The sequence below is a fragment of the Sphaerodactylus townsendi genome, linkage group LG04 (assembly GCF_021028975.2).
Source record: "Sphaerodactylus townsendi isolate TG3544 linkage group LG04, MPM_Stown_v2.3, whole genome shotgun sequence".
NCBI classification, from domain to species: domain Eukaryota; kingdom Metazoa; phylum Chordata; class Lepidosauria; order Squamata; family Sphaerodactylidae; genus Sphaerodactylus; species Sphaerodactylus townsendi.
The window spans coordinates 103,517,884-103,541,950 of NC_059428.1; the positions used below are offsets into that span (position 1 = coordinate 103,517,884).

The 24,067-nt window shown below is 38.7% G+C and overlaps 1 protein-coding gene across 1 annotated transcript in view; it reads left to right on the forward strand.

The window, feature by feature from the left end:
* The window catches only part of ANKRD10 (ankyrin repeat domain 10), a 45,118-nt gene extending 21,627 nt beyond the window's left edge, over positions 1-23,491 (forward strand). The window contains exons 4-6 of the mRNA XM_048494502.1: positions 13,492-13,727; positions 18,069-18,164; positions 21,903-23,491. Of these exons, the coding sequence (XP_048350459.1) occupies positions 13,492-13,727; positions 18,069-18,164; positions 21,903-22,357 (787 nt within the window). The 3' untranslated portion in view covers positions 22,358-23,491. The remainder of the gene's footprint in view (positions 1-13,491; positions 13,728-18,068; positions 18,165-21,902) is intronic.
* The last annotated feature ends 576 nt before the right edge of the window (positions 23,492-24,067 follow it).

The window sequence follows — 24,067 nt, forward strand, 5'->3', positions numbered from 1 at the left end:
TGGTTCTCCAGATTACAGTCTTAGAGCTCTTAATCACTACATCGCGCTGGCTCCTAAAGATACAAAAGGAGTTGAGGTACAAAAGGAGCTGAGGTGGAAAAATAGAGCACTATACAGGGAGAAGGAATGTTAATATGGAGAGTTTAGTGAAGAGGTGATCGGTGAGGTACACTGTAAAATAACTTGCTAATAGTTGAGGGTGGGCATTCTGGCTTGTTTTTTGTCTTCAGTATTATTATTTTCCTTCCAAGCAGGAGACAAAAGCATCTTCCCCATGCAGCAGTTAGGCCTTTTTCAAAACTGTAAATTGTAGGTGAGATGAAAGGCTTTGTCCTTCTCTATTAGTATCAAAATACCACAATTTTTACTTCAAGAGTTAGAAGCAAATGCAATGAGGGAAAATAAGAGTAACGTAGAAATAGAGCACTGTGAAATGCAGAGGGGGAAAGCAAAGGTAACTGTGTTGCAAAGAGGCCTCTTGGGAAGAACCTGTCATGGTCTGGTGGTGGACTTCATTAAGCCACAGAGGGCTTTCTGTTTGCTCCTTGTGACGAAACATCCTTGTGACGAAACATATGGCCTTGCTTCTGAATATATTTCCACTCTGAGTAATTATCTGTGGTCATTCAGTTCATGGTAGATCACTATCTTCCATGTCTCCTTCGGTTGCTTCACTGAGGTAAATTATGAAACTACTATAAAGGTCGAATTATGAAACTACTATAAAGGTCGAAGTTAGCTCAAGCATGTTGAGTGAAAGTGCATTATAGACACTTAAGTATCAAGGGATACTGCAATCACTATTTGGTTGTATAGGTAAACTTATTTTTATTAAGTGCATCAGTAGCATTATATGTATTCTGTTGGTTGAAGAAGGTGTCAGTCAGTTTTATTACGGCCATTAGGCCAGCAAAAAAGAGTAGAGAAGAACAAGAAAAAGGAAGAACAATAAACAAAAGAAAAATCGAATTTGTACAGAAATCCATGCTATAAGTCTATACCAGGGGTAGGGAACCTGCGGCTCGAGAGCCGCATGCGGCTCTTCTGCCCTTGCACTGCGGCTCCACAAGCTGAGCCGCTGGCCCCATCCTTGCCCGGCGCACCAACTGCCGGCTGCCAGTTGGGCCGCGCAGCCGGCTTCCCCTCTCGCCTGCCCTGTTGGAGCGGGGTGGGAGCTTTCCTGGTGGCCGGCTAGGCCGAGCCACTGGCCCTATCCTTGCCCGCCCTGCGGGGAGCAGGGCGGACGCATCCATGCACTTCTCAGAATGAGCGGAGTAAAAGGGAAAAAAACACAATATATACAGTGTTATCTTTATTTTAAATGTCAAAAATTATTTGCGGCTCCAAGTGTTTTCTTTTCCCATGGAAAATGGGTCCAAATGGCTCTTTGAGTGTTAAAGGTTCCCTACCCCTGGTCTATACACAGAAAATATCATCAGCTTGTAGCATTATTACGGTCACCTTCATGTGGTCTGGCTCTTGGTCCTACACATGTTGTGCCACACGTAGGTGTAGATGCTCACATCTTAACATTCTGTTTATATGAATATATAGAAAGTGGCTAGAGAAGTATGGTTTATGAGCAGATATGACTCCAACTGAGGGCCGGTGGCATGGCGGGGAATGGTGCCCGGGCACTGCCCCCCACGGTGCCCCCCTACAGGGCATCGCCCCCCCACTTACTTTAGTTCAGCTGGCTGCTCTTTGCAGCTGGCTGAACTCCAGGCTGCTCTGGGCTTCTGACGGGGCAGGGGGAGGGGTGTGGCATACATGACCCCAATGGCGCGCGCCTGGGGCATGGCATCCCCTGTCCCGTGGCAGCTACGCCACTGCCGAGGGCTAACATAAAATAGAATACACAAGCAGCCATCTACAGCATCAGGTAATATATTCTGTCCAGCAGTCCCATGTTACTGTTAAGGGCACAGACCACACCTCACCAAAGGTGCAAGTTAGTGCCTGTATTTAAAAGATAGTGACAAATCATGGATTGTTCTTTATACAGATGAGTTTTCCATTCTCCCTTCCTTCCATGTCCACCTTTCCTTTATGAACAGCTTCTTCATACTCAGAGATTATATTACAAGACTGTTAGCACATGCTGCAGGGAAGCATGGCCTATAAGCGCTTGTTTCTGTCTAGTACAGGAATGGGATAGTTGAACCACCTCTGGTCTCCAACCCAACCAGTCCTCTTTTGTGTTCTTGCTATCTCTCTGGCCCCTTCCGCACATGCAGAATTATGCACTTTCAATTGACTTTCACAATTGTTTGCAAGTGGATTTTGCTAGTTCGCTCAGTAAAATCCAGCTGCGGAATGCATTGAAAGTAGCTTTAAAGTGCATAATTCTGCATGTGCAAAAGTTCCCTCTCCCTACCAAATGCTGTGGGGGGTAGAGTTTACCAGTGCTCCTCCTTTTTCTGTTTTTGTCCACAGGAACAAAGAAGTTTAATAAGAAAATCAGTTCCTAAAAAGAAACAAATAAACCTTTTATCTATTTAGCAGTTGTTAAAGCAAGGAGTTACATAGAGCAGGAGTACTGTCCTTGCAACAAGGATATAAGTGCTAAAATGCTCTGTTATTTCTTTTCAGATCTAGATATTTAAGATTGCTGAGTAGCGGTATTATTTTGTTCTTGTATGTGACTTTGGCAATTTTAGGCATCCAAATTTGAAAACTCAGACTCAAACTATGGTCTTATTGTTTTCTTACCACCTTGGAAAAATATAAAGCACTTCAACAGTGTTCTCTTTAGCCCAGCGTTTTTAAAAACCTTACTGACCTTATGGTACGTGTCAGAAAGCATTCAGTCAATGGAGAAACAGTTAATATAAAATCATATTTCAATATGAATATCACATAGTGTTAATTGGATCTCTGTGTTGAATTTGGTTGTGATTACCTGTAGAGGTTGATTTTAACCATACAAATTAAAATGTTCCTGAAAATTATTAATACATATTTGGTAACATTTCCAATATATTAATGTAACTAATATTTTACAATTTAAATGAGACAAGTTTCTTGAAGGAATGTGCATCTGCAAGATTTCTCAAGAGTAGCCTTACTGTTAAATCAGTTTACATTGAAGTTTTATAATTTAAATGTTTTTAAAACATGAGTAACTTGCTGTCTGCAGCATTTAATGTATTCTTTAAAAATTTCATATCAGTTTTGTTGGGAACCAAAAGGCCTTAAGTTGTTATAATTGCTTTGAAATTTTTAGTCTAGGCCTATAAAAAGAATGACCTAGCAATTCTGAAATAAGGGGAATTAAAAGTTTTTAAACTAAGATGATATGCTGCTTTCCCTATTGCTGAAATTGGATCTTTGAACTGTGTATATTTAATAGAAAGCAATGTTAAATGTACCCAGTGAAAAATATTTTGATATGTTTGTGGTATTTACCTTTTCATTTTAGCTGGAGCATGTTCTGTGCACAGTATGCCCAACAGACATAAACATGGTTGCTCCATTAACTTTGGTTCAGTGTTCAAGGACACGTGAAGAGGGGAAGCAGGTGGTCCCAATGTCCTCATATCAGTAAAAGGTTTGAGGTGTAACTTTTTAATGTGGATACATATTTTGGATTATCCATAGTAGTTAATTCGTTATGATGAAAGATGGGAATAGCACAACATGTGTGTCAGTATATAAGTTTGCCAGCGTACTTGCAGGTTTTGGTGCCATGTTTTCCTTTAACATTTCATCTTAATTTTTATGACACCGAATATAAAATAATTTCTGAAATCCACATTTTATAAGCTAATATTCTTATTTTAAAATATGCTTTCACAAATTTGTGTAGTTTTCAGTAGACAGGAAAAAGTTATAAACTGTTTTTATAATTTGTACACAGAAAACATTTTGGAACCACAACAATCAGCTTCAAACTGCATTCCTCACAGTCTGTCTATATTCAGATGCCTTTTCTACTATTATCTTTACGCTTCCAAGGATAACCATTACCATTTGGGGGAACTTTCTGGCAAACAATTAGTCTGGATTAATTGATTTGCTTATTTGTTTGTTTAATACCTTCTCCCCACAAGGGACTCTAGGCACCTTACAACATTTAGAATGCAATAAATATAAACACAAAATAAACACAGTAATGATAAAACATTAAAGCTAATTAAATCCTCAACTTGCCAAACCACTCTGAAAGATTAAAACAACTGACCAGTTCCACAGCCACATTCTGGACTGCCTGGAAGGTCTTCAAGGGCAGCCCTACATACAGTAGTCTAATCTTGAGGTGATCATTGTGGATCGCAGTGGCAAGGTCAGAGTGGGACAAATAGGGGGGCAGCTGATGAGCTCAGCATGGATGATAAAACAATATCTTTGCCATGCTGGACACATGTTTATAATTCATCTGCGGTAATTCATTTGGTAGATTATTATAGGAAAAAGAGATTGATGCAGATAAAATAAAGAAAAGGCTTAAGGTTCTCTTGATGGAAAAGAAGATTTCTAAAGCTGTGGATGCCAAAGTATTATTTCTCAATGTGGCACTCACAGGTTTAAAAATATCATTTAGAAATATAAAGTATCACTTATGAAATTTCAGAACATAAGCAGAGCTTTGTTGGAGCCCTTGTGAGGGGAAATATATATTGTTTATCATATCTTAACTGTACTGTACATACACACATGATGTCCACAGTGCAGTTAAATTATAATAAATAATCCTGAAATGAGAAGTATTGTCTCCAAATCAAGTTTTGAAGCACAAAATTTAACAGTTCTGGGCTTCTTGTCTGCTTCTGTCTGATATGCCAATTCAGACATTATTCCAAACCAGACATTATTCCAAATAGTAAACGCTTTCAGAATGTATCAAACATGATTTCTTTCTTTTTCTTTTGGGCTGAATTCTGTATGCTAATATATCATTTATCTTTTGGGTTTATATTCTTGGCATCTAACTCCTCTTATGTCTTTTCTTCAAACCTTGCGTGATGGTGACACATACATGAAGTTCCGTATGCAAATACACATTCAGTATCGTGAGCATCATTCCCTTCATTCCACAGCATTTCTTCCATAGCTGCCTTCTTCCACCCTCTTAGTACCAATTTAATTTAAAATTGAACACTCCAAGATCAGCTTCCTATTTTTTTTCTGATTTTATGCAGACATTTCTGGTTGCTTTACTGCAGATGGCACTATTCAGGGTAATGTCAAAGAGGATTTACAAATGAGGATTGACAAATCAGTCTTTATTGGATAGCATCTGGTGTTCATAACTATTGGGATTAGATTAGGATTTGAAAATAGCCGAGCTCTAAATTTAGTCATGAGCTGTGGAAATCATCACTGCCGCAGTCGTGCTGTGGCAAAGGAAAGTTTAATACTGAGCAGCATCAACTTTCGTTTCTAGAAAGCTGTTAGAGGGAATGGCGCATTATTTATCCCACTGCAGGTGGGATAAAATCTCAAAGGAAGAGAAGTAATTGAGCGGGGCGGGGGGGGGATCAATGTATGCCAGCCACCCTGAATACCTTGGAGGATAGGGGGGTTTAAAATGTAGTGATTTAAATAAGACACATGTTAACAAAATAAAAGGAACACAAGACATTTTTATTTTTGTCATGTAAAGGCAAGACTTTTTTCTTGAATCTATTTTCTCTATGGCAGTATTTCATTTTGCAGGTTTGTGCAGGTTTGCAAGGGGAAAAACATGTGCAGCCAAAACTATAGAGTTTTATTAAAAACTGGCTGTTTAGTCTAATACATATTCCAGGAATCCCATGGAATCCTATGCATTCTTCATTTTGTCTGCTGTGCTGATATTTTTTTATCCGTGTTTTGGCTTTCTATTTTTAACAAATGGAACAATGCTTTCAGTGTAAAGATCATTATATTTTGCCAGATTAATTCTTTGTTTACAACTGTTGTATTTGTTCTAACTCAAGCCATTAACAATATCACTTTCTCTTTTCTCACCCTTTAGTTGCAAATAACCTTGTTCTATCTACCAGTAATCCAATAGGCTCTTCTAATATAGAGTGTAGTTATATTTATCTTATTGAATTAGACCACTGAAGGCTTTCCCTCCAAGATTGCATTAATGTCCAGGTTCTTCTTCTTCATCATCATCATCATCTTCTCTCTCTTTTGTTTATGAGTGTATCTCATATGAAACATAAATGACATGAATTTACTGGTGGAAGAAGAAGGAGGGGTCAATTGCCAAACAATAATACACTTAGCACACAGCGATACAATTTTTACCAGGTACTCCTGACACTGAATTTATTATTGGTGTGTTCTATTCTTTTTATCACCAGTGGTACCACAGACAGAAGATATCACTGTCCAGTGGGTATCTGTGACAGTCATCAGCCATGTCCCAGACAACACTAGCAACAGCAGCATAAATACTAGTTGAAGAAGAAAAAGAATTATCCACAAAACTCACTATTACTGCTTGAACGCTTAACGAACACAGTCTTCTGTGATAACATGATCCAAACCTTTTCTTCAAAAATTAGTAACTACTGATATCTGTGGAGCTGACTTTTTTTTGTTTGGAAAATACTCTGCATCGTAAGTGGGAAGTATTCAGAAACACTGTAGAAAACAATGTGGTCGTCTCACCTAGATGCTGCTTTTATTAGCTTCTACAAACTGGAGTGTTTCTGTTTCTCAGTGCTTCAACTTGTCAGCTAATAATGGAACACATAGTTGTTTGTATACGGAATAAATAAGGCACAGGTGGTCATAGCTGCTGTTTCTTTTCACATTTCATTAAGAGCAGAAAGGCTGAACAAGCAACACTCTTTGGCGGCTTGCTAAAGTAGTTGCTCGGATTCTTTTGTAGAGCATCTGGCAAGATTGACTGGCGCTTATGTTTGTGCTTTGTCAGATATTGCTATCTGAGCCACTTCCTTTATTTCTCTCTTTCTGTCTCAGATAAATGTTAACCTAATATATTCCCTCCCACAAAGAAAATACGCTTTGCTACAGGTTTTTCAGTTCTTTTTTTTAATCCTCAACTCCAGTTTTTATCTCTTTGAGACTGAAATTTAATTCTTACAGAAAAAAAATATTAAAGCACATGTCGTGCTGATGCTGACATACTGATGGGCTAGGAGTCTTCATTTTCTCTGGAGCATGTCATGATTGGCAGTACCTTGTTTTAAAGATTTTTTTTTCGGGGAGTGGCATAGGACAGCAGAATTCCATATCCCTCCCTCCCTCCTTTTCTTAGGAGTTATTGAAAGACTGCCGCTGTTACCCAAGGCTTAGAGAACAGTATTCAGGAATGGTAGAAACTGAGCCAGTAATACTTCCTGTTACGACCTGTCAGTGTTCTTCTGTCTCACTGTTTTGTTTTGTTTTTGCTTTTTAGCAATACCAAGCTCCCCCTCTTGCTGGATGTCATAATAAAAAATTAAGGAGGAAAGAACAGTTCTCTATAAGGTCATGCATTGTTATGCTACAAACAATATCAGCCTTAAGGTGATGGTGGAGGAAACTTGCAAACTTGAGGATACTACACTGTACAACTTTTACAAACTTGAGGATACTGTGTTGTACAAGAACATTGTGATAAAAAGAAAAAATTGAGATCTGTTTCAAACATATGGCAGCCATCATGTTGGTCGGAATTCTCAGGTCTTTGTTTCTCAGCCTTACAGAGGAAAACACATCAAATCTTATATTAGCAAAGATGGCTATTAATTTTAAACTGTATTGTAATAATGTGAAATGAAAGCATGGCACCAAAATATCTGCGTATCTGCAGCAACTTCTGCAGCAGTTTTCGGGAAATTATTTCTCAGTCTCTCAGACAATACCTGTAAAATAAGTGTTTCAAGATCATTTTGTTGTGCTTTCTATTCTTGGATGCCAAAGGGTTAAAACTTTCAGTTTATTGTCTTAAAACATTTTGCTTAATAGCTTTGGGCTGGTGTGTGAGGATTCTTTTTCACAATAGGAGTTCAGTGGCAGGATAGTTTTACTCTTTAACCCCATGTATTAGCTGCCTTTTCATGTAGGCATAGTTCGTAATTCAGTTTAGATGCAAGTTACCAAATTTTAAAGTGACGGAAGCCGTGAGTTAACAATTTGTTTTTAGTACCTGTCATGTTTACATTTCAGAGAACTGACAGAATTACTTTGGGCTTCAGGATGAAAACCCCATGCTTGGGAGTCCGTGCTTGAGTCAGGCGCCCTGTCTCATTATTAAGGTGGTCACATGCTGATGGCTTAATGATAATGAATTATGTGCTGCAGCACTTTATGTATGTTACTATAACTTTAAATTTTAATGTTGCCTGCAAATATGTGATCCCTTATGATATAAGTTACCTGTGTTATGCACCATTGCCCGTCTTTTTTGAATCGAAAAGAAGATTCTGAAACTATAAAAACTACACGTGTCAATGTTTTACAGCTACGTAATTCGAATTGACTTGATTTTTTCAAGTAATCCTAGAAAGGGGGAGCATTCCATATAGAAACTGCTGAAACTGCCACAGGTGCTTCTCCGAAAACCTTACAGTTGTGGCATTGAAAGTTCAGTATCGCTTCCTTTCTGCACACAAGGCATACTGTTGAGGTATTTGTTGCGGTGATTGGTTTTAATGCTTATCTAGGAATTCAGATATAGAATATATAGATTTGCATGGTTTTGCTTACCCTAATGACAGTATCTATATTTTATTTGTAAACTAACAATATAGAAGTTTAAATATTTTAAATGGGCATATTACATTAAGGACGGAGGTTTATTTTCTTAAATTGTCTTATGGCATTAATGAAGAAAATGTTTTAAGCTGAACATATTGTAGCATTTGAAGGGGTTATTTTCAAAATGTAACTGTATACCCCTTTATTAAAAAAAACACCAGTATTTAAAGTGGATCTGTGCTTTTGTTCAAAGTATGTGACATTATAAATGGATCTTGCCTTCATTTGTTCAAATGGCCTGTCTAACACTTGTTATTAGTATCATTTCCTCCCCTTTCTGAGGAAGGAAAGGCTAGGGTGTAGGTTTCTGACACCATTGACAGAGACGTCACATAATTAGACTGATATTTAGGAGACACTTTGGAAAACCATCGAAATGTCACTTATGCCTTGATAGTTCTCCTTGTATGAGTAGTTTGGACTTTAAGGGTGCTGCAGCCAGAGGGTTTTTTGGGAGTAGAGAACAGATTTGATCACAAAATTTTTGTTAATGATTAGTTTCATCCTATTGGAAGCACTTTGAAATGTATATTATCTGATCACGCATAGGATGGATTATCTCCAACATTTCACATTATTGAAATGAAAATGCAGTTATGTAGACTAGATGGAGAAATTCCCTAGTACCTCTCAATCTCAAAGTAAAATCCAAATTACACTTGGATTCAGTTTTTGCTGAGGTACAAGAATGCCTGCTTGATTAAAAACATAAGAAAGAGCCTGCTGGATAAGACCAGAGTCCATCTAGTCCAGCACTCTGCTACTCGCAGTGGCCCACCAGATACCTTTGGGAGCTCACATGCAGGATGTGAAAGCAATGGCCTTCTGCTGCTGCTTCTGCTGCTCCCGAGCGCCTGGTCTGCAATCTCAGATTACTTCAGTTAGGTTGAATTTGCTTGCAAATCTTTTATCTGTGAATATTTTTGGATTTATATTCTTAGAACATTAAAAGATGCAGCTAATGGGAGACTAGGGAAACCCACAGATGAGGAGATTCCTTGCTCAGTCTAATCATGAGTGATGAAGATGCTTTGAGCAGCACATTGAGTGAGAGGAAATAGAAGAGGCAGATGAGAACTGTGCTGCGATTAATATCCTTAGTATTGTCAGCGCATGTGTACACATACATCATTCTTAAAGGTCAGATGTTATCTTTTAACTCAAATGACATGAACAAAATACGTGTTCGTGCAAACAGTTTGAAGCAAAATAGTAGTGCCCCCAGCTGACCTCTTAGTAGCAGTTATTATCTTAGTAGCAAGCCCCTTCCTGCCAGAATCACCTCATATGACACACACAAATCCTTTAATGTGAACATTTATTTTGCTGTATTCAATTATGCTAAAGATAGTGTGAGATCATCTTTGAACATAGTTTTGTTTTATGGCAGTATTCTCTTCTTCATGTGGGTAATTTATCTTTTTGGCAGTAGAAGTCAGTATAGGCAGAATGCATTTGAAGAAAGGATTCTCATCTGTAGTGATCTTTCTAGCTCACCAGTGTACCATAACTTTCTGTGTCACAGAACCCCTGCAGAAGCTAACAAATAATTTCTTAGCGCTGAAGCAGATTCCTTTTATGTCTCCTTGACATGGTTAGATGGACTGCAAAATTTTGACAGGACATCCACTAAAATGTTTTTAGTCCCTCTTTTCAGTTAAAACAGACTTAAGTCCTTTGAGGAATGGTAAGCCAATCAGCTCTTTCTGTGGCCTCTTCTTTTCTATAACAGCATAAAGCTTCACTTAGCTCTGTGCGAAACCTTGCTTAGGAAACCTAATCTGAAATTTGAGTTTAAACAAATATGATTTACTTCGAACAGTCTTTGCAGGACAGTTTGTCAGCTGTTCTTTCTTTGAATGAAAAACAGACCCTGATTAGTCTCCAGGGATTGGGCTTTTGATAAAGTTTTGAAGACTGTTTCTTACATTGATGTACTTGATCCTATAATTACTAAATGGTTGTCTGTACTAATTCTAATAATGTAGTTACACTTAGCCAGGTAATAACTACGGTCTTTTCTTAATAAGGTGCTATCCCTTTTACTTCATCATCTTCAGTGTATGTTTGAAATCAAAGCTGTCAAAATGTGGAATAGGAATCAGTTCTTCCAGATTCTTACTGATTACCATTTTCAAATGACTAAATACTAAATTCAGACAACCCTTTTTCTTATATCAAGTATTCCTTTCTTCATATAAAAAATGAAAGTCTTGATGTGCTTAAGAAAAATCAACGCTGTATGTGCTGTTATTTTCTATTTTTATGTTGAAATTTAAATAAATGATTTTTTTAAAAAAAGAAAAGGGAGTTTTTGCAGAAGGTCTTCAGCACTGTCCTGCTCTATTCCCCTTTTGATTTAGAAAGATTTTGCTGAATCAGGTGTGTTTTGCTGAAACTGAATGCATTTCTTCTGAAAATTAGACTTGCTTTTCTTCTTTCTCCACATATCTCCTCTGAGAAATAGTGTCTCTTCCTTACAACTCCATTCATTGATATGTTTTTGCTTACAAAGTTGCATTCCCTCTCCTTTATTGCTTCCTTTGAAAAGATCACTGCCTTTAACTAAATTCCAACAATTTAGTCTTCTTAAAGGATCAGAATTATTTTTAAGGAATTCCATGTTTACTTGGAGTTTTGTTTCTGTAGGCTTAACAGATCCTACCATAGATAAGGTAGCTCAAATTTTGCTTCCTATATGAATATTGTAACATACTTCCTTGGAGCTAGCCACTAAGTCACCATTCCACAAGAATTTCCGTCCTCTCACAGTAAAATTTCCCACATATTATGGGAAAAATGGGTTCAAGGGGATGGGATCTGGGCCTGAGTATACTTGTGCATGCCTGGATTGATTACTGAGGTGAAATTGACAGACAGGAAATGGTTTCTTTTTTAAAGTGAAGAACAATGTTTGCTTCAGAAAAAAATGGAACTTGAGGTAAATATTAACACTTATTAGTTGTGGGATGTTAAGTACCCCTCCCCCCATACACACACTCTCTCTCTTAGGCAGTTTATATCATATCAACCAGCATTCTGTTGTACCTGAATTCCCTCAGTAGGGAAATTAACCCAAGATCTGTGGTCTCTTCGGATATTTAATTTACACTCTTTTTAGGCTAATGCTTCTCTCCCAAACTTCAAACCCTAAATTCTTCTGACTTGCAACTTTTTTTGTCAGTTTTCCCCACTATAGCTCCTATTGGCTGATTCAGAGGAGTCTAATTTGCTGCTGTGTGTGTAGATGCATTTATGTGCTTTACCTGTCACGTATATGCTCTTGAGTCTTCAGTGTTAGTCATTATTTATGACATTTTTGTGTCAGTTGGCAAATTCTTCTCTATGCTGTTTCAGTTGACACTGTTCCCCTGTATGATACAATACTTGGTGGCTAGCAATCAGTCTATCCCCCTGCAGACACAGATGCATACATAGGGGTGATAATCATAGAACTTCACAGATAGCTAAGTAACTTGCAGGCTGGGGGAAAAGGTGTTGCCTTGAACCCAAACAAATTCTCCATCCACGTTCAAATGGATCATGGGTGTTTTTGTTTTCATTTTGCTCAACGGTCTATTAACTATTTGGGCTTCCAGATAGATGTTCATCTGAATTGCTTTTCCTCTTGTTCTTCTTCAGTGGAAATCCCAAGTAAACTAGATATACCAGCTTCTCTTGCTAAGAGAAAACAAATTTGTAAGCATCTTAGAACCTATCAATCAAAGTATTAAGAAGGCAGTTTCATTTAAAATCATTGGTAATCTTGAAATATATGGTCTGGAACTTACTGCTTGTTTCTTGGATTCATTAAAACAGATAATTTACTTAGTCACATCAAGTAAGGCTAAAAAAAATTAGCTGCAGTTCTTAAATGTTTGCTTCATGGGTCTGTTTGCTTACTCTCATCAATAGGAATTGTTCCGTAATTGTTATATCTAACTAAGTACATCTGTTCTCATTTATACACCCTTCTTTTTCCGTATGTGGCAACATATTGTGTTTTTCTATTACTAGCTATTCTTATACTTCTGCTATGATAATACATTATTACCCTTTGGTGTTCATATTTTGAAACCATATATCTGTTTCTGTAGTGAATGGAAATACAGAATTCCTCAACCTTTAATGTCTTTGCCTCGTCCTGGTTTCTGTTTGATGAGCTCAAAATCTAATGCTACGTATTTGCCAAGGTTAAACTAGTGGATGATCCATTTATGATGTCACACATTTTGAAGTAAGCACTGAGTTTAATCAAGCATATAAGCAATAGCAAAATAATGTATGTGATACATATGTAAATAATTTACTACACATGCCTACCTGCCTATTGTCAAGAGCAATAATTATGCATTTTGTGGTGTTAGGTTCTCAGATGCCATGGACAACTGTTAAGTTATGTAAATATTGTTTTGAAGATTTATTTTCTTTTAGTTTATTCCTTTTTATCAAATTAAATAGTAGAAGACAGGACTTGCATCAGAAGTCTGGAGCTTTGTGTAAGGTTCAGATGCTTCAGACTGCAGGCACAAAACTATAGCGGTTAAATAGGAAGCTTTACATTTTTATGGCACATAATTATTCTTAATTGTACTGTTTCCCAAAATTAGCTTAGAATATGGATATGTGCTGAGAGGTAGTTTTGTCATTTACGTTTGGTAACTTAAAAACCCTTAATGGGAAGTTACAAAGTTCTCTCTCATCTTCCAGAGATTAGTAAAATCAGCAGCAGCAGTAGTCCGATCACATTTATTATGGGGTATAATTCAATATATTTGTATTGTACAGCTTGAGAAATGCCAGTGGCCTGACAGCGGCAGACCTTGCATATACCCAGGGCTTCCAGGAATGTGCTCAGTTGCTCTTGAATCTCCAGAACTGCCCTCTGAACCGTTTCTATAGCAATGGCGCCTTAAATGGGTTCCACCAGAATGCCAGCCCCAGTCTCCTCAATAAAGGCTCAAGTCGAAAACGATCTTTCGAAGACATGGAGTGTGCTGGCATCAAGAAAGCTAGAACTGAAGGTAAGGCATTGGGTCCTTGATACAAAAAGCCCTCCCCAAGATGTAAATATTAGATAATATTGGTTTACCCTTCAGAATCCACATGAAGCTGTTTGAATAATGCATGTATGTTTATAGGTATGAGTCTATTATTATTATTATTATTAATATTAATATTAATATTAATATTAATAGTAACAATTATTATTATTAAAAATGATATTTTCCAGTTTTGAAATACACATCCTCATAAACATGCAACTCAAAAGGGACATTTGGAAGCGTCTACAGTGGGATTTAATAAATAAATAAAGCACATTATAAATGATCTGTTAAATTGATTCACTGAATTGAAACCAATTCAGTAATGATACCCTTTGTTTTATTTATTTATTTATTTATTTATTTATTTATTTATTTCACAATTTATATCCCACCCTATCCCCACAGGGCTAAGGGTGGGTCACAATTAATAAATACAGTCCATTAAAACATTTAAAATAGAGCTATACAAAAATTAAAACAATAATACAACGCCTAATAACCGTATTCACCATATTATTTATATAGCATGCATGTGTGTTCCAGTTTATGTACAAGAACTTAAAGCAATCCTCTAAACCAATGGTACCCCTGTGTTCCTGGGAGAACTGACTTGGGTTGAAAGAGTATGAGTTGCTTTATGCCATTCTTGGGTTCTTGGCTGAGTTCTCAGTGTAGCTTGTTCCTGATGGGATCACAGTTCCTAGTATCTTAATAGCGCAAACATAAGCAGAATTACACCCTTCTAAGTCTGTTAAAGTCAGTGGACTGTAAAGGATATAACTCTCCTTTGGATAGCCCTGCAAATCACTTAAATATGAGCGTATGCATGTATCCCTGGAAATAAGAATGCTTCCAGATGAACAACGCACAAGGAATGCTAAATAGGTTTACTTGGCATTTGCGGTCCACAGGTAGAATTTGTTTAACACCATGGATGTAGGTAAGGGGGGTTTCTCGGGTTTGAAGCCCCCCCCCCATTCATGTCCGAAGCTCCGCCCCTCCGTTTGTGGGTTTTTAAAACATTTTAGTGCTTTCTCGGTTTATGGCCTGCAGGGGGCGCATTGTTTGGGCTAGCAACACCAAACTTTCAGGGATTATTTTGGGGACTCTCTTGATGATACTACCCGGGTTTGGTGAGGTGTGGTTCAGGGGGTCCAAAGTTATGGACTCCCAAAGTGGGTGCCCCCATCCCCCATTGTTTCCAATGGGAGCTAATAAAAGATGGGGGCTACACCTTTGAGGGTCCATAACTTTGAACCCCCTGAACCAAACTTCACCAAACCTGGGATGTATTACAGGGGAGTCTCTTATTGATACCACTCAGGTTTTGTGAAATTTGGTCCAGGGGTCCAAAGCTATGAACTCCCAAAGGGAGTGCCCCATCCTCCATTGTTTTCAATGGAAGCTATTAGAAGATGAAGGCTACATTTTTGAGGATCCATAACTTTGGACATCCTGAACCAAACTTCACCAAACCTGGGGTGTACTATCAGGCGAGTCTCTTATTGATACCACCCAGGTTTTGTGAAGTTTGGTCCAGGGAGTCCAAAGCTATGAACTCCCAAAGGGGGTGCCCCCATCCCCCATTGTTTCCAATGGGAGCTAATAGCAGATGGGGGCTACACCTTTGAGGGTCCATAACTTTGGACCCCTTGAACCAAACTTCACCAAACCTGGGTGATATCATTAGGAGAGACTCCTAAAGATACCCTGAAAGTTTGGTGCTTCTAGCTTAACCATTGCACCCCTGACAGCAGGCACCCCCCAAATTTCCCCAGATTCTCCTTTTAAATCCACCCCCTTCGGCATGGATTTAAAGAGAGAATCTGAGGTCCTCAGTTTAGAAGAAGAAGAGTTTGGATTTATATCCCCCCTTTCTCTCTTACAATCTCCTTGCCCTTGTTCCCTCACAACAAACACCCTGTGAGCTGGGTGGGGCTGAGAGAGCTCTGAAAAGCTGTGATTAGCCCAAGGTCACCCAGCTGGTGTGTGTGGGAGTGCACAGGCTAATCTGAATTCCCCAGATAAGCCTCCACAGCTCCAGTGGCAGAGCAGGGAATCAAATTCGGTTCCTCCAGATTAGAATGCACCTGCTCTTAACCACTACGCCACATTGAAAGTGGTGCTGTTTTAGGGTGGGGGATAATCCACCCCAAAACAGCATCACTTTCAGTGTTGTGTAACTAGGGACCCCAGATTCTCCCTTTAATGTGGATTTAAAAGGAGAATTTGGGTTCTCTAGTTTAAATGCCATTGAAAGTGATGCTGTTTGAGGGTGGATTCCAGCATCACAGCGGCTGCCCCGGGGGGGGGGGGGGGCTCAGATTTTGCACCAGGCTCCATTTTCCCTCTATGCCTCTGTCCAGAGGGGAGAGGCAGGGCAGGGGAGTCTGCCATCCCCAACCTCGAAGAGCTGCTTTTATAAGTGCTAGGCCAGGGGCGAGGCGTGGCCATGCCCTAGGGGCGGGTGGGGGTGTGGCCCCACCCCTGAACCCCCCCCCCTATAAAAAAATCTATACCTACGTCCCTGCTTAATACAGTGCTGGTTATTCTAAGGTGAACTAACGGCACAGCAAATGTTGTGCCTAAACAGTGCTGGTGATATCATACTGCTAGAGCAGGGGTGGTGAACCTATGGCACGGGTGCCAAAGGTGGCACTCGGAGCCCTCTCTGTGGGCACGCGCAAACAGAGTCGCCCCCACCACCACCCCACACACATCTAGGCTGGCCTGGGCCGCTGTTAGCATTAAACCCAAGACCCAGTTTTGGGGAAGCAGTGTAGGTAACCTTGTTAAGTGCTGTTAAATCCCACTAATTTTCATGCAAAGAACTAAAGTGCAATCCTTTACCTAGGAGTAAGCTGGGTTGCTGGCAATGGGGCTTGCTTCTGAGTAAATCCTCCTATGGTCATGATTCACCCATTGGAAGAGTTGCATGGTTGCTTCAAAGCAAAGCCATCGACTACCACCAAGCTTACTCCTGAGTAACGCACGCCTTGGAGCCAACCGTTTTTTCTAAACTAAAACCTCAGTATTCAGGTTAAATTGCCGTGTTGGCGCTTTGCGATAAATAAGTGGGTTTTGGGTTGCAATTTGGGCACTCGGTCTCGAAAAGGTTCGCCATCACTGTGCTAGAGGGTATATCTTCCCTCTTTTATACCCACAGATGAGGGGAAACAACTGGCAGAAAGGTTGAGTCCAGCTGTTTATCCTTAAATACTCGAAAATCCAGTGATAATCTATGTGTATGAAATAGTTGTTGGATGCAAGTAGCTATTAACCTCATTACACCTTAAACACAACACTTTTCAGTGTCGTCCATTTGCACATTCAGCTGAGAGTCAGTAAAATAAGTTACCAGGTGTACATGGTTCACCTCTAACTTCAGTTGAGCTCATTGGATGCATCTGGTTTAGGTTAATGTACTACACATTGAGATACAGATATGCTTAAATCCATACATTCTGGCTGCAGCTGTCATGTATTTATTTTGCTTTTTAAAAAATCAGGCTTTACATCATTACCTTTTGTTATAAGTAAGGGCTAGGAAATCACAACAGAACTTTACTGTTTTTGTGTAGTGCTTCTGAATGAGTGTTGCTGTTGCAACCAAAGTGTCAAAAGCCCAACTTGCCCCTGGATACTTTTAAATGGAAGAAAATAAGAAACTTGATTGTGTCAGTTTTGTTCTGAAATGATAGAGGCAGTCAGTTGATCTAAGTGATCAGTTTTACGTCAGAAAGACACCATTTGCTGCCAAAGTTCCCTTGAATCACAAACATTTGTTTAAAACTGGCATAGTTAACAGTTCTGCCACAAGTTGAGTCTGGAGTTGCCTTGTTACATGGAGGTGTGGGAGAAAGAAAATTCAACCACTTCTTATACCTTACCTTCATTTACTGAGTGGTATCTGATGCTTTGCTTTTTCTGCTGCACTTAAACTAAGCAGGTCCTGGAGCAAAGGACAGACAGAGAGAGAGATCCCCATGTTCGTGGCATCTCCCTTCATCCTTTCCCCTTCTTATGGGGAGGCTAGGGCCCAGTTCTTCTGTGTGTTCTGTGACAGGGTTGGTACAGAGAATGTAAACCAGGTGTACAGGTCCATGTAGATAGCTGTTGTGTAAAACGCCTTCCCATGGAGCTGAGACCATTTTTGGCCATGAGATCACAACTGCACAACTATCCCGCCCCAGTCTGTTCTTCTTAACTACTTAGCTGGTATTTTTATGAACAATGTTTATGTAACTTGTATCTATGTATTACCACTTAAACATTTCTCATGCTTAAATATGAAATATTCTAAATCTATTTTAACAGGTGAAAATATCAATGGCTTAATACCCGTGACAAACGGAGGAAATGAAGATGATGCTGACAATATGCATGTTGATAGAGAGTTTTCTGTGATACCAGGTGGGAGTGGAGAGTTTCCTGTTAACCACAACAACATTCAAACCATTGAAGATACCAAATGGAGGAGTGGTTCTGTTGGACCCAAAGAGATTGAAATTTACACAGTTTCCACAATGCAAACTCCTTGCCGTTGCAAGAATCAATATGCATTTTACCTCTAGTTTATTCTGATTACTGCCCATGTCCCAAAGTCTTAAACTATTGTACTGCTAAAATAACTATAATAAGATTTTTAATTAGCAATCCACACTGGCAGTTTTGTTGAGGACTTATCAAGAATACGGAAGCTGTTGACTATAGACCCATTTAGACCGCTAGTGAATGTGCCATTTCAGCTAAAATCTGCATGCCATGTGCCTTGATCATAGTTGATCGTGCTTGCTTCTTGAAAGAAAGCTCATAGTTTGTGACAATTTATTACAAAAACTTATCTTATTGCCGTCATAGTAATCCTACCTGAACATGATATTGCAAAACTAGGTCAACAAATGTATAAACTCTGTTCCAAAATCAGCCTGTGTTCTTAAAAACAATATATCTGTTTGGGGTTTATTGTGCACTTGAACTGATACTTTGGGACTCTGAGTTACTAAAATACCATGGAGGAGGGGAAAATCCATGTTAGCTAGTTAAAGAATGATGGCAAGTATCAACTACCAGAGATGCGAATTTTCGCAAATCACGGACTCCTGCAAGTTCATGGAACTTCCCTTGCCCATAAGAGCTTCCTGTTCACTAGAGTGGAGAAAGCAGCTCAGTGTCTGCAGTGTGCTGCATGCGCAGAATTGCCCCCCTCTCCACCCTCCATTGGAATGAATGGGGAAGTTGCATGTATTCTAGAAGCAAACACCAGACTCCATACAAGACCCTGGACTTTTTGCACTTTACCCAGAATTCTGGATCAGCACAAGTTTCCTAGTTTCAGTAGCTATGTTTTAAAAGGCTTTATCTTGGTGCGTTAATGCGCCTTGAAATGTTGTGCACAGCGGCATTAATTAACTTGATAGTCATTAAAGTATAAAAGTGAAAGGGGGGATCCAATATTAATATTATTTTGAAATAGAAAACTAATTTAAACTTTTTTATATTGTGTTGTCTTTATAATTTCAATATTTGCTATTGTGCTCGCTGGAAATACTCCTGCCTTCCAATAAAATACATGACTCAACTGTATGAAACTTTTAATATGGTGGTAACTGCTGCCTAATGTTTTTCCTGTTCAGTAGGCTGTCCAGCTTATCACGCATAGTTCCTAATAGTGCTCTTCAGCCTGTCTTTCACAGTTCAGCTGAATAATATTTTCCCAGTAAGCTAAGACTGTAAGTTCCAAAAATTGATGTGGCTCGTTGCCTTGATATTCAATGGCTCAGTTTAGATTCATTATGAAGCCATGACTTTAATTATGACTGCTTTGTGAAACCAGGGCTTGACTCAATCCTTGCCTGCCTTATGTATCCTGGTTTTAGCATTTCCACTCTCTTCCCTACCCCTTGTAAAAAGGTGCCATTGCTATGCTTTGGCAACAGGAAGCTAAAGAAAACTTTGAATCTTTACCTTGCCTGAATACTGCCTGATAGGAAGTATTCTCCCTTTCAGTATGGGTTTGAACTTTAACCTTTTCCTGACACCAGATCCAAACAACATTAAACACACATGTGCATACTCACCCAGCATCCAGTGATCCAACAGAACACCCTCTGCCAGATTTTATCCCACAGTTGCCCATATTTGTTCTGGAGCTTACCTTGCATACCTGTGGTGACGAAGCGGTTTTGCAGGGGTGACATTCTTCCCAGACCAGCCTTACCATAAGCTGGCAGACCTTGTCTTGTGCCCCAGCAACAGCAAGACAGGTTGAGGTTGGGTTTGGGGGAGTGATTCACTTCCCAGACTCTCCCTAGTGGTGTGAAATACTTTGAACAAGCAAAGGTTGCCTTTCATGCTGTTTTAGTTTAATTGCATGTAAGGAAGCATTCCTGGATTTTTAAGAGGAAGAGGGTAGCAGACAACGATGCAGATTCTAGGGAGAGAATGAAAAGTGAGTGGCTAAGATTGTAAGCTTTCCTTGCCACTTGTTCCTATAGCCTTGGGAGTGTGAGAATGGTGATGTGAACCAACCCAGGATTAAATCTTGATATCCATTCAGGTGTCATGCACAACTAAGGTTTAAAGCCTAGGTGTGGTTAATAAACCAACTCCAGGTCCTGGTTTCATGTCAGACTAGCCGTGTTTCGTATGACATGCTAAATGTAAACTGTTAACTCCTATTTTAGTCAAAGTAAAGCAAGGTTATCTATGATGTCTGTAAGATGCCTGTGTCTCTTTGAACAGAGAAAATAATGGCAAAGCAGATGAGTTTTGATAGCTTTGCCATATTTTTAATGCATCAGATATTTGGACGGGGGTGTTAAGCATTTTGCTGAAATGCTGCCCTGAAGCATGAAGCAAAAATATCCTTAATTTGTACATAGACTTATGTATTCCATATTTATCTGGATTCAGAGAAATCCAGATATTAATGCGAAATACCACATTGCTAAGCAGATCTGCCTTTTTTTGCAAGTTAGAATATTTCAGCATAACAAAGTTAATCAAGTTACTTTTAGCGTCAGAACAATACTTTTAGGGCCTGCTACAGCTGCTAGTCACATTGTACATAACTTTTTATGTTTAAGAAAATATTACCGATAAAATATTGTTTATGAAAACTAATGATTTCTGTAACTGAAGACTGTTGGCCGGTTTTGGATATTTAATTTAATTTCTATTTTGTGTTTGTATTATTGTGATAATCTCTCATTTACAAATTCTGACATTTTTGCAGATGGATTGGGCAAATTCATAAATGCTTCTTTAAGGAAGATCGTCGATTTATTCTCCGTTGCTATCCCTTAAATCAGTGGTTCTCAACCTTCCTAATGCTGCGACCCTTTAATACAGTTCCTCATGTTGTGGTGACCCCCAACCCTAACATTTATCCATTTTACAGATGGAGAACACTGATGCAGAGAGTCATAGGCGTGTGAAAGGGTCATTCGACACCCAAAGGGGTCCCGACCCCCAGGTTGAGAACCATTGCCTTAAATAAAAAGATAATCTGAAACAATTAAGTTGATGGGACTTTGCATAAGCATTCTTGGATTTCCGTAAAATTTTATTGAGCACATGCTTATTGTGTGTGCATCTGAAATCCAGTAAAATTCATATTGAAATAAACCTTACAGTCCTGAAATGCCAGCCTATTCACAGAGCTTGGTTCTACTGATGATATTAAACCATGTTCCAGTTCTTAGCCTTGATGAATTTTTAAAAATACACTGAGATTCTTATGATCTAATTCATATTATAATTTAGAAATGTGCTTATAGACTGTTCCTCTGCATCTATACTCGGGATCAAATTCCACTGTGTCCTGTAAGACTTACTCCAAAGTTGCTATGGGTAGGATTGTGGCCTTAATAGATAACCAGTTAAAACAGCTTATAAGTGAGATGTGCTAGGAAGTATGATAATTATACTTCTTATAGTAATTAAAGTTCTCGCATTTCATTTCTAGCACAATGAGCACAAACAGTCTTGTTTTGAAAGCAATTTGATAAACTGATCGCAGGGTTTAGAATGTGGGAAAGTTTCCTTTGTTACTGTCAATTCATAAAATTCTTAATAAAAGTGTCATATGGTAGAGATGGCTTTTATTTTTGAGTCAATTTATGGTGACAGGTCTATTTCTTAACACAGATATGAACTGCAGTAACTCCATATTGAATGCATTGACAAATGGATATTTCATCAATGGACGCTTGGACTTCAGCTCCCCAACTCATCTCAATGGATTGAGTGCCAGGCGTGAAGAATGCCTAAGAATGATAGTACCTAATGAAGTAGTCTCTGCTAATAAGCATACAATTAATGCTGATAATGGCATCGAGGAACAGGAAAAAAATATAAATACATCCGATATGTGTGGTTCTTTGCATCTGAATGGAAGCCCAAGTAGCCTTGTAACAAATAAGCCCTTGTGGCTGGAGGACCTGGGAGATACATTGCACTATGGACACTACCATGGTTTTGGTGACACTGCCGAAACTATTCCTGAACTTAGCAGTGTTGTTGAACATTCCAATTCTGTTAAAGTTGCACAGAAATACGACAATACTGTCTTGGGTACAATGTATCTCTATCATGGTTCCTAAGTTGTCAAATCTATGTTTTTGCAGATATCAAACATGTTGGAAAACTGCAACTAAGGAATATAATATGGGAGGAGGGAGGTATCATCTGAAGGATGCAGCAAGTAACAGGAAAAAAAACCACACGTTAAGAGAATTTGCCACTTGACAGCCTTATGCTTCTAGTTTGCATGCACAGGGTTCACTAGTTATAATGAATAGGTGCTTTTACAATGGAATGTTTGGTCTTTTTTATGACAAGTTCTAGTTTTGTACTTTTTTATTTCTAAGCTGTACAACTGTATTCTAGATATTTCTGTTCATTTTCATGTGCTAAAACTAAACTTTGTGGGAAGAGGTTGTTTTTTGGATAGTAGCAAAGTACAGATTCTCTTAAGATTTTCTGCGAGGCTATGGTCAGTAATAAGTGTGTCAGTTACGACAATGCGCAGAGTGACTGATAGGAAACACATTTGACTTATTTGCTCATTTCTTGGAGGGGAAAAAGCAAATTTTCTTATAACTTGTCCACACATTAAATGTTTAGAATGCAGTGACAATTGGGCAATTAAAGTATTTCTCTTTAAAGTCATATTTAGGTGGCAGTCTGTCCTACTTAGAAAAAAAATGCTAACGTATTAGAAAATTGGAAATGGCTTTCCAGTATTCTGCTGAAAGAAGAGCATTGTACTTTACAGATGTTTGTGATATTTTACCATAGCTCACAGAATGGCATGTTAGCATTATGTTTTATTGTGTTATGTGAATTGCATATACTGTTACTTGTTGCAATGTTTGTCTGGTCAGTATATTTCAGCTTTACTTTTTTGTTGTATGCATATATTGTGTTTTTGTTTAAGGAAATGTAATGTTGTGTATGCGGAGCCTAAAGACAGGCTGTTTTTTGTTTTGTTTTTAAGCCAAGTTCAGTGGGAATACATTGTATAAAAATTGCATAAATCCTTATGAGCAGAACACATACATGTGCACCACAGAACCTTTCTAACATTATTTTTGTGCTTTTTTTGTAAAGTTGATAAAGAAAATGTTGAACTAAAGGCAAAACGGGTGTGTGTAACTTGTGTCCTATGTTTTTGTTTCCAAAGGGACCTTTTCAAATTGAATTTAAAAATAAACTCCACCTTGCAGTATACCTTAGTACTGTTCTGCAGCAGTTATATTAGTATTTTCTGTGGCTCCTAAATACAATTCAAAGTAACATTTCCCCTTCAAAATATGGTGAAATTATATGACAGTGTATATTTGGTTTGTCGTGTGATACTTCCAAAAAAGTAACTTATTTTTAGAGAGGGAAAGAGACTGTTCTTCCATCATGGGAAACTTTTTAATAGTGATGAAAATGCATTTTAAGGAGCAATCCTGAGTAGTTCTGCTCAGAAGTAGGTCCTGTGTAATTCAGAGGGCTTTATTCAGTGGTGGGATTGAAATAATTGAACAAGCGGTTCTGGTGGTGGGATTCCAAAAATTTAACAACTGGTTGTTTACAAGCACCATTTTAACAACTGGTTCTGCCGGTGCGAACCTGCTGAATCCCACCACTGGCTTTATTTCCAGGGAATTCTCAGGTTTGTAGCCTAAATCTTTTAGTTGAAATTAAATTCGCCACAATGGGTTGGAACCTGAGTCTTCCACCAACACTGGAGCATTCCTCCAACACTCCACTGGAGGAGGAGGTACTTGTAAGGCTCCCTGTATTTAGGATTACCGACAGGC